At 46.8% G+C, this 10,304-nt stretch overlaps 1 protein-coding gene across 1 annotated transcript in view; it reads right to left on the bottom strand.

Moving 5' to 3' along the window:
- Positions 1-6,255: 6,255 nt before the first annotated feature.
- The window catches only part of LOC131269173 (neurogenic locus Notch protein), an 81,717-nt gene continuing 77,668 nt past the window's right edge, over positions 6,256-10,304 (bottom strand). The window contains exons 10-13 of the mRNA XM_058271502.1: positions 10,011-10,247; positions 8,940-9,249; positions 8,536-8,868; positions 6,256-8,440 (exon numbers count right to left, since the gene is read on the bottom strand). Coding sequence (XP_058127485.1) covers positions 7,914-8,440; positions 8,536-8,868; positions 8,940-9,249; positions 10,011-10,247 — 1,407 coding nt within the window. The 3' untranslated portion in view covers positions 6,256-7,913. The remainder of the gene's footprint in view (positions 8,441-8,535; positions 8,869-8,939; positions 9,250-10,010; positions 10,248-10,304) is intronic.

Here is a 10,304-nt window from a genome sequence, read left to right as displayed (position 1 = left end):
TCCGCTGTATGCAGTCTGCCTAACTTCCGGGCGCTTGTTTGAAGCTAGGAAAGGGATTTTTGCAACGCTTTGTCAACGCCATATTGGTGAACTAATTTCCATACGACACAAAACTACTCTCTAACACGACCGTGACACACACACACACATGTGTCCATGATGTAAAAGTAGTAAAAACGAGCATAAACGAAAATGCACCCGCACAGCCGGTGCATTAAAATGAATGTGCAAATAATTTACATAGAACAGCTAACCCCCCTCACTTTTCTCCAGGCCAAGGAGCTGGCGTATGGAAGGGGGGGGGGGGGGGGGGGGGGGGGGGGGGGGGGGGGGGGGGGGGAAAATGCAATTGCATTTGATGGACTCACCGCTCGCCAGCCATTTCTTTGCCGATTGCACTCGGCTGTCATCACCTGATTACATATCGAACCTTGCGTTTCACTCGTGAGTGGAGCAGGGAAAAAGGGTGTTAGGAAACGTCCACCATTAGAGGTGACAGGAGGGGTTCAACAGAGACATAGGGGGGGGGGCATTCGGAAATAAAATTTATGGCCCATATGCAGAATCACACCTACCGTTCGTTGGGGTTTTTCGGTAGGACGCGCCCGGGGTTTAATCCCATGAACATTTACAATCCATCGGGCGCGCGATTTGCAAATCGAGCGTTGACATAAAATAAATTCAAATTACTTTACATTTAAATCACTCCACCTGCCACCCCTGCATCAGCAGCGTGACGGTTTGCCCCGGTGGACTATAATTCCACACGGGATAGATTTACTCTGATGCCGTGATGTCAGAGAGTAAGCCATTCGCAATTGAACAGTATGACTATCACAATCTAAAATACTATAATTATAAAACAATACTAAAATAATAAATCGTTTTACCTAAATTTCGAGAAAAATGGTAATCATGCCAAAGTGAATTTTTTAATAGAGAGGTAAAAAATGTTTAAAAAAACTTGTTTAAAGGAAGAAAACTAACAGCGGTTAGGTTGTTCGCATACGATACAAATTTGTTAGAGAACAGGATTGGTTGTGGTAAAACCAAAACAAAACCATGCAAATCGAAGTTGTTAATCGATTGAAATGAAAAATAGAGCAAAATTGTTAAACAAATTAGTAGAAATCTTAAAGAGACGTAAAAAAGCAAAATTAGATAAGAATCGACGGTAGGAGTCTATAGGAAATGGGGTTTTAAAATCGATTATATAGTGGTTTATGAATGTTTTGGAATTGGTTGGATTTCTCTTTCTTGAGTTATTTTTTTCTGATTTTATATGTTTTCTGATTTAGAATTATAGTTGTATTATGTGGGTTGAGTTCTATTTGCCTAACATAGTGACCCTACATGTAAAACGAAGAACTAAATTTAGATCATAGTTCTAATATCACGTTGAAGCCTTCCATTTGTAAATTTCGGCGTAAAAAGTTAAATTTCCAACAAGTTATGGCGATGCGAACAAGTATAGAAAATAGTGATTGGTTCATGCCTTATAAAATCGATGCCCCCACACCTGATCAGCTCCGTCAATGAACTTAAATCCAGTAGATACCTTATGGAGGTATTCAAGAAGTGCAGCTAATGGCGTCTGTAAAAATATTGAAGAACGACAACCCAAAACCTGCTAGGTAGGGCTAGTTATAGGCCGTTTTGTGGCGAAAGGAGGTACCTTTCTGTGTTCTGCAGCTGACTGCATTTGTCAATTGCTGAGGATTTACAGCTCTACATCGCAACCGCAGGAACCTCCCTGGACTTGCTGGACAAACCAGCTTCCCAAAGGACAGGAAAGGGCTTTATGGGCATGTGGAACACTTGGCACGGCACGGGATTTGTTGAAAAGTCCCGATTTAAAAGCAATTATCCTTGCCACGAGGTTTCACACCCGTGCCTGAACGGGCGATGGCCTACAAGCGGTCAGTTTGGTTGTAATGACTCCTGGTAATTAGGCGCTTGTTAACGCGTTGCTTGGCCGTTTCCTTCTAGCCATCGCTCCCACGCTGGACCCAACCACGGACCGGCACGTGGCCTTCGGAACGTTCCGAACCGGTCGAGTGCGTGCGTGCGTGCGTGCGATTTCCACTACATGCCCCGATTGGATCCACTCCAAGGTCAAGCACCGTGCGACCGCATCCGGACGCCTTTTAATGGATGGGAAGGTTTGTAATTTAATTACTCTCAATCTTGCCGGCATTTGTTCGCTTCCCCCTGCCTGAATGGTCAGCTCTGGCGCTGTCCAGCGTGGACCATTTCGGACCCTCGCTGACCTTCCGGAACGAAATCCCTGTCACGCGGCCGCAGGTTTGCAGGAGTCTGCGACTGATTGATTTATCCACGATAATCGATACCCCGAGCAAGAAAATGCATTTTTGATGCACCGAACGTCCGGTCCCGGTGGTCAGTGGTTGCGTCCCTTCATCACCCTGGTGGGGGAAAAATGACCGGTGGGAACGAAACTGAAGCGACAAGAAGAAATCACGGACCCCTCTCCGGGAAGCGTTTGATGCGGTTGATGAAGCTGTCGAGCGTGAAAGTGTTGTCCGTTTCTACGCATGTACCTTTCGAACGCTGGAAGCGCACGTACCTTAACCTCACGCTTTGGAAAAGGGACGCCGCGCGCGCCGCCAGAGCTGTCAAGTGTTGGCTTTGATTAAACTGTCAAATTCATTTGTCAATGTTTCGGGATGATCCGGGTCGACGGCCGGTAGGAGTGACCATCCCAAGTGGGTCGGCGAGGTAAAGCAGCGCATTTCGCCCACAAGATAAATGAAGACACCAGCCACCGATGTCCCTTGTAGTCTTTGTTTCCACCCTGAAAACATATTTACTGGAGTGCATTCGGAAAACTACTTAGCAAAATTAGTCCCGGTTGGGAGTCCGGCAGCCGGTTCACCATCATCAACTAAGCACTGTGGCAGGGGAGAGGAGGTGAGGGTATTATTCTCCAATGGGTTGCCGTTCCTTCCGTGCCAAGCTGGCGTAGGCGGAACTAAAGGAAGATGGCTTCACCTATCTGGAAGCTAAAGGATAGCGTTTAACCACCAAATTGGTGACGATTAAATGGTGCACAATTGTGGTTTAGGTTTAGCTCCTCCGCTGGCATGGTGATGATCTGTTTTCGGGAGATTCTTGCACTCCTTTGGAAGGAAGTTACGGACAGTCCTTTTTCTGCTACACGTCGACTTTTTGACGGAACGATCATCAACATTTCGCGTTTCCACTGCACAACTCCCAAACTGGGTGTCCTCCCTTCCTCCAAAAGCAAGTCCCGATTGTTGTGGTTGTCATCGTGCCTCTCCCTCTTTTCTTCCTCCCTCACACCCTCCAACGCTGCTCGTCGACGGACATGATTATTGTTTCGTTTTTAGCTTTGCGCCCGAGGCGAACACATCGGGAAAAAACCATTTATCATACTCACTTAGCGGGCTGGCACGGGTTCGGTACCCTTTTTGCCCTCTCCCTCTACCTCCTCCTTCCCTCGCTACACTATTCCATACTGTTCTTCCGGTCAGGAGAGCATCATGTGTGACATGGGCGAACTTTTCATCGTGCTTCGAGTTTAGTGGCGGACGATTATTTATCTTTCCCGATTGTCTCCTCACTTTGACAAACCGTTTTTTCCCTCCCCCACCACACCCTCTCTATCTCTTCCCCACCACGGCGAGATGAATTGACTCGTTTCCTCTCGGACGAAAAACTATCGTGTCCTCGCTCCGGACACCCCTTCGGGCGTCCAATCCCATCGCATCCGTCGCCAATCGTACGTGGAAAATATAATCCATTATCGCTCATTAGACTAAAAGCATGCTCGGAATGGTGTCTCGCACTCCACACGGGGTACACAAGCTTCCCCCCCGCTCTCCTTTCCACACCCCGTTTTCAAGGGGAAATATTTCGTTGTCGATTATTAAATCCGCTCCTCGGATGGATCTTGCGTGGTGCAAAACCGGCACCGGCAAAACAGAAGTCAACTTCAGGCCATCAACACGGCTGGGCCATTGTCTGTTTGGAATGATTCGGTCCCGTGTGTCCAACCGGTGGCTGGCTAGGAAAACAATACACTCGGTCGTTGATTTTCGAAAACGATAACAAAGTCACGAATAACACAACTTGTCATTGGCATGCGTTGCTGAGTGTGGCAGGTGGCTCCACAATAGCTCTACCGGGAACTATCACTCGCACCCCGACAACGTGTAGTTAATATTCGCTGGAGATGTCTTTTTTTATCTACACATTCATGCTTTCGCTGGCAATATCTGGCGCTCCTTCTTGCACGCCCAAGCTCCTTACAAAACTTCGCTTTGTGTACGTATCTACCGTAGAAGTAAGCAGAGCCTTCCGAATCTTAATGCAATGTAGGCAAAATATAGGATGAAACTCTGATACATGTTTGATTCTGCTTTGTTAATTTTTTTCCATCTTAAAACTTGGGTACAAAATTTAGTTTACTTTTTTCAATATTCGCTCTAAAGGCACTTACCGTATGGCGTTTCGTTTCGTGCTGTTGTTACTTCAGGATCCGCGATATGGCCGAAGGATTCAACGAGTGATCACTCACAATAAAATCAATCACTGCACAACACTGATTAAGTTAGCGTGCACTACAACCACTCCGCTGCATTCCCAGACCAGACACTCGAACAACATGCCCCACTGCCCCAACGGAGGTATTTTTTCCCAGCTTAGAAAGTGAAACACCTCTTCACGATAAAACTATCGACAACGATCTGAGGATGCAAGTGTCAAGCGGGCTTACGCTAGGCACGAAGCGCCACGAGTGATAACGCATGCGAAGCCGAGAGTGAGCTAACGATACTAAAACAATAGCACGGTGCTCACGCGGGTGAGATAACGGTACTATGCTTCACTACGCAAGTGTCCTTGAGCGCGTTTTAAGCACGCTTAATCTCGGGAAGTGAAAGTCATGAAATTCAGCTTGATTTATTGAAGATGTTATTTGGTTAAACTTCATAAATGCATTAAACATATTAAGTATAGTACAAATGTAAAGAAACGCTACGGTATAACACTATTATTTACAAACAATTCTAATTTTGTTTTCTCTTAACTTCTTTCCTGTAACACCCATTTTCCAAGCATTTGATGTGAATCTCTCGATTTTATGCAGTGCGAAATTACAAGAAACTTTAGTTTAGTTTTTCCTATGTTCAGCAAAATGCGCAAACATTTGCGCAGAACAAATTGTAACACTCCAAGAAACACTCTCACTCCAACAGAAGGTAGACAATGTGGTAAAATTAGTAAAAATGAGATAAAATAACATTATGATGGCAAAAATATGTTAGGAAAAGAAGTTGTGTAAAGTTCAACAATTTAAATTGGAATTAAAAAGCTTTCGAGGGCAACCGGAAGCTCTCGTTGTTTGAGCTTTGCCGCTAGGTGGCGCTTTCTTTAAGCTGCCGCTAAGAGGTGCGTGTCTAGGGTAAACCCTTTTTGTTAGAAAAGGACCTGCTTCCCATTCCCAACCCTCGTATTTCTTTCAACTTTACAAACAATTCACATTCGGTTATGTTTTTATAAAATATTTTATTTAAAATTCCTGCATCTATTTCACGTTAAACTCCTTCTATTCAACTACGTCTGTCGCGCTTACACATCATGATTATCATCATCAGTTTTGCTAGCGTGTTTCGCTGTGGTGCTACACAAATGCCGTTTCCGGGTCGTTTTCGCAAGTAAAATCCCTTTCCTTTCCTTCTTTCGTCCCTCCCCGCAACCCCACGCTGAAATGAGTGTGCTTCCGGCAAATCCAGAATCGTAATTATGCTATGCTGTTGCTTTTGCACTTTTTCGTGTGCTTGTTGTATCCTGTGTTGCATATTTATGCAAAATGAACTTGAATGGTGAGTTGTATTCTTGCCGGGATTAGGGTTTTGAGTATGGGGGAGGAGAAAGTGGAACGGGTGTTACGTACTCTTTCTGTGCAGTTGCAGTTGATGAAATCGACTCGACCAAGACGTTTGATAAATGCTACTATACCTCACTCTCTCTCTCTCTCTTCGTTCACGAATCTCAGTACGCGAGAACAGACATTAAAATTCGCAATAAAACGAACCAAGCAACTACTAACAATGAGTTTGTGTGTGTGTGTTTGTTTTTAAAGAGATTACGACAAATTCGTTATTCTACACGTTGCTACTCGCTAGTTTTAAAATAGTAAAATGTTTGTAATAATTATTATGCTAGAGTGAAGTGATACGAAGTGTAGTACAAAAATTTAAAAAAAAGGAGGACAGTCGTGAACAAATCTCTTTCTGTATTTTTGTTGAAGGCAAAACTTACAAACCACGCGCGAGGCGAAGGGAAATACGATGGATCGAAACCCGATTCCTTTCGATTCCGACTCGACCTGCGGTGTGTTTTCCTTTCCAAATCCTTCGCCCATGTGCGTCCATCGTCTACCTCACTCCTGTCCTCCTCCGATCTCGTTTTTTCTTTATCTATATTTCCCTTCCAGTTTACATGTCGTCCATTTTGGCGTCTTTTAAGTGCTCCAGTGAAACATTCGTCGCGGAAGAAATGAAGGCAAAACTTGGTGGTTTGACTTGCTTTCTCCACTACCACCACCACTTCTAAAAAATTAGGATGTGGGGCGGGCGTTGTCGAAACGTAAGAAACGGGGGCCTACGATAGGGCGTCCTTAGGTGTCTAAAGGTACTTACTACTATTATATCATATGAGTGTATATGTATGGGTGTGTTTATATGCATGATCGAAAATCTACAGAGTAACTGATTGCTGCGTTTCGAAATGAAACTAATCAAACGCGGGCTGATGGCTTTCACTGCCTCGGACCTTGCTTTTCGAGTATCGTATCGCGCCGTACTAATGCACTAGTACCTGTATCGAAAGAGTCTGTGTGTAGAGAGTGGTTTTTTAAAATATCAAAAAAGTTAAAACATATCCTGGCAAAGGTATGAGAACGTGAGTTGTTGCCTACGAGTAGCCAAAGTACGGTACATAGAGAGAGTGGAGCTTACACAAACAATTAACAAACAGTATATATATGTACAAAAATCTTACATCGCAGTGATGCAGTCGGTGACGCGAGCACCGCCAACTCCTGCCCTTGCTCAGGGCAGGGCCTGAGCAGCTACGGGGAGCCGTGCGGGGTTGGACATACCACACCGCAGCACCGGGTTGTTAAAAAAACAAAGGATCAACGCGTCCTGCTTCCCTTAACTCGCTTCGGCTCGGCCCTTTCGGCTAACCCCGGGGGCTCTCTAACCAAATAAACATTCACTTTACGCTCTGAAGGGAGTGGTGTGGGGAAAAGGGGGCTCTGTTGGCTACACTATTCGCTAAAAGAAAAATAAAGGAGCTAAAACAGACGTCGTCCGAAGTTTCGCGCTTTTCTCTAATATTACATCGTTCTCCGCCTTTGTCGTATCTGGTTTTTGAGTTGTTTTCTCCTTCCTTTGCTCGTCCTGTTTTTACACAACACACCAGGCGCGCGTGGTCAAGTATATATCCAGGGTGATAACCCGCTCCACTTTTAATCACTACCAACCGCGGCTGGTTTTCCGCTTGCGTTGTGCGGATTAAAATATGAAAATATAAAAAAATAAAAAAGCTATTCTTCTAGTACCTAACAAGCATTAATCAGTTTTAAGACTGTCTTATCTCTGTGTGGGAGTGTTTTTGTGTTTGCTTCGAGTATAACTACCGGCGGTGGGTGCCGCCGTCATGAGGACATTTCGTTTAGTATTTTAAAAAAAAATGGGAGGAGAGGCTAGCTCGAGCTCGTGGAAGAAGCTCGGGACAAGCTGGGGCTGCTTCCACTCGAGCACAGCACCAACAAACGCATCATATAACGTGTCTCCTCCTTTGGCCTCGAGTGTGATAATGCTGTGTCATGTGAGCGGTGCTGTTCGGGGCTGGCGGATCTCTCAGATGTAGATCGCCTCGGAGCCCTTGTTGGCCTGGTGGCCGCCGGCGCTCGTCACGTACACGTTGTTCGCCGGCGACTGCACACCCTCGGACCAGTCGGACGTCGAGTGCGGCGAGGAACTTGACCAGTGGCCGGGCGACTCCGGCGAGGGCGTCGGGTAGCTGTCGAGCGTTGGCACCAGATGCTGCGGCGTCACGCCGCCACTGTGCTGACTCGGTGGCGTCAGGTATTGATAGAAGGACGGCTGCTGCTGCTGCTGCTGCTGTTGCTGCTGTTGCTGCTGCTGTACCTGCTGTACCTGCTGCTGTTGCTGCTGCTGCACCTGTTGCACCTGGTGCTGCTGCACCTGCTGTTGCTGCTGCTGAAGCTGCTGCTGCAGCTGCTGGTGCTGTTGATTGTTGAGCTGAGCTTGCTGCTGCTGCTGAACCATCACAAGTACTTGCTGCTGCTGCTGACTCAGCGGTGAAAGGTGGGCCGCGGCCGTGCCGGTATTGTTCTGAGAGGTCGATGCTTGAGATCCTTGACCTGTGTGGGGAGAAACATAAAGCAACAGTTAGACAAATGTGCTTCTTTCACACACAAACCACACAGAGAACGGAAAAAAGGTGGCGTATCCGTACCAGTTGGACTGCAGAATCCGGCCAGCTCGAGACCAGAGGAACCGTTGAAGTTCATCTGCAGACCGGCCAGCATTGCACTGTTGGATGTGTTGTTACCCCCGCCGCCATTGTTGCTGCCCAGCCCGGACAGCTGCTGCACCTGCTGCTGGCCTCCACCGTTGCAGCCTAAGCTGTTGCCGTTCTGCTGCTGGTGCTGCTGCTGCTGTTGCTGGAGGTTGCCGCTGGAGATCATCTGTATGTGTTGCTTCTGCTGCTGTTGCGCGTGCCGCATCGCCTGCATGTGCGTCGGGGACGTCGGCAGGCTGGGGCGCGTTTTCGCCGGCGAAGGCGAACCTGGAACAGGGAAACAAAACAGATGGTGTCAGTACGGCCCCATCTCGTTCGAAGTGTGATGCCTTGCTTACCTATATAGCCCTGAGGCGACAGCGCCATATTGCTCTGGACCGAATGCGGTGGCGATTGGTTGGAGTACGGCGGGCTCAACCCGCTCTCGCCCATTGTGTGCAGGGCCGCATGCATCAGGTTGCCGGTCGGAATCATACCGTTGCCGCCGCCGCCGGTCGCCATCGGGCCACCGTTGTTCAGCTGCGTTCGCTGCTGCTGCTGGCTCATCAGCAGATCGGAGAACTGGTTGCCACCGCCGACAGGGTTGCCCCCGAGCGCGTATCCATAATCGTGCTGGATGCTCTGCAGTGATTGTATCGATTGCGCACTCTGCACAGAGAGAAAGAGAGGATAAAAGAGGGAGTTAATTAGATATCTTTGCAACCCACACTAGTGATGTGCGTATTCTGCGTAGAAATCAATGAGTTAGTGGTATCTTTCTACTGAATTGTTAGACATTCACGAACTCTTTTATGACTTGAATCCTTAGTAATAGAACGACTTAACCATAACTGGTTGACTGGTTAAATAATGCGAGTGTAAACACAATTAAGAACAAAATAAAACTAGTAAAGAGGTTGTTTTTGCTTAAACAACACCTAATTATTCATTATACAATTCTTTTGTAAGAATTGACTGTGGAAAAATGACTCTTCATGAAGTTGACTCTGAGTTGATGCTCGCGTGGAGAGTCCGATTTTGTTGTAACAATAAATGCTTAAACAATTCGTTTCAGTTCCCTAATATCAAAACAACTCATTGAAACACATATTTAGCATATACCAGCTCTTTGATATGGTTCACGAATGCTGACTGATCGCAGTAAAGTTGCTCGCGTCCAAATCCTGATGTTAACAGGGATTCGGATCCCAAAGTAGTGAATAAGTAAGTTAGAAAGTTACGAGTGACTAGTCGTCTAAGATATTTGACTTCGTACAAGAATTACACACAGGGATATAAATCTCACAAGTGTAAATAAACTAGCGAAAAGTACGAAAGAGTAAACTAAAAGATCGGACTCATCGACTGATTCCAAATCAGCGATGAAAAGAGCTATTATTGCTATCACTAAAGTGAGAAAGGGAGCCTACCTTTATGCAGTCTTCGTAGCTGGGAGGTTTCTTTGGCATGAGGCCTCCACCGTTGGCACCGTTGCCGCCCCCACCTCCGGCACCGTTCGGGCTGATCACCTCGAGCTGATGCACCGTCATGGCGTTCGAGTAGAGGCTGACCGAGTCGTACGGGCTGTTGAGGTTGGCCAGCGGCGACTCGACCGAGCTGAGCTGATCGTCCGCCAGACCGAGGTCGGTGAGCGCACTCTGCTGCTGCTGCACCTGTTGCTGTACCTGCTGCTGTTGCACCTGTTGTTGCTGCTGCTGTTGCTG

This window comes from Anopheles coustani, chromosome X (assembly GCF_943734705.1).
Source record: "Anopheles coustani chromosome X, idAnoCousDA_361_x.2, whole genome shotgun sequence".
Lineage (NCBI taxonomy): Eukaryota > Metazoa > Arthropoda > Insecta > Diptera > Culicidae > Anopheles > Anopheles coustani.
This window is presented reverse-complemented; position numbering and strand designations above follow the sequence as displayed.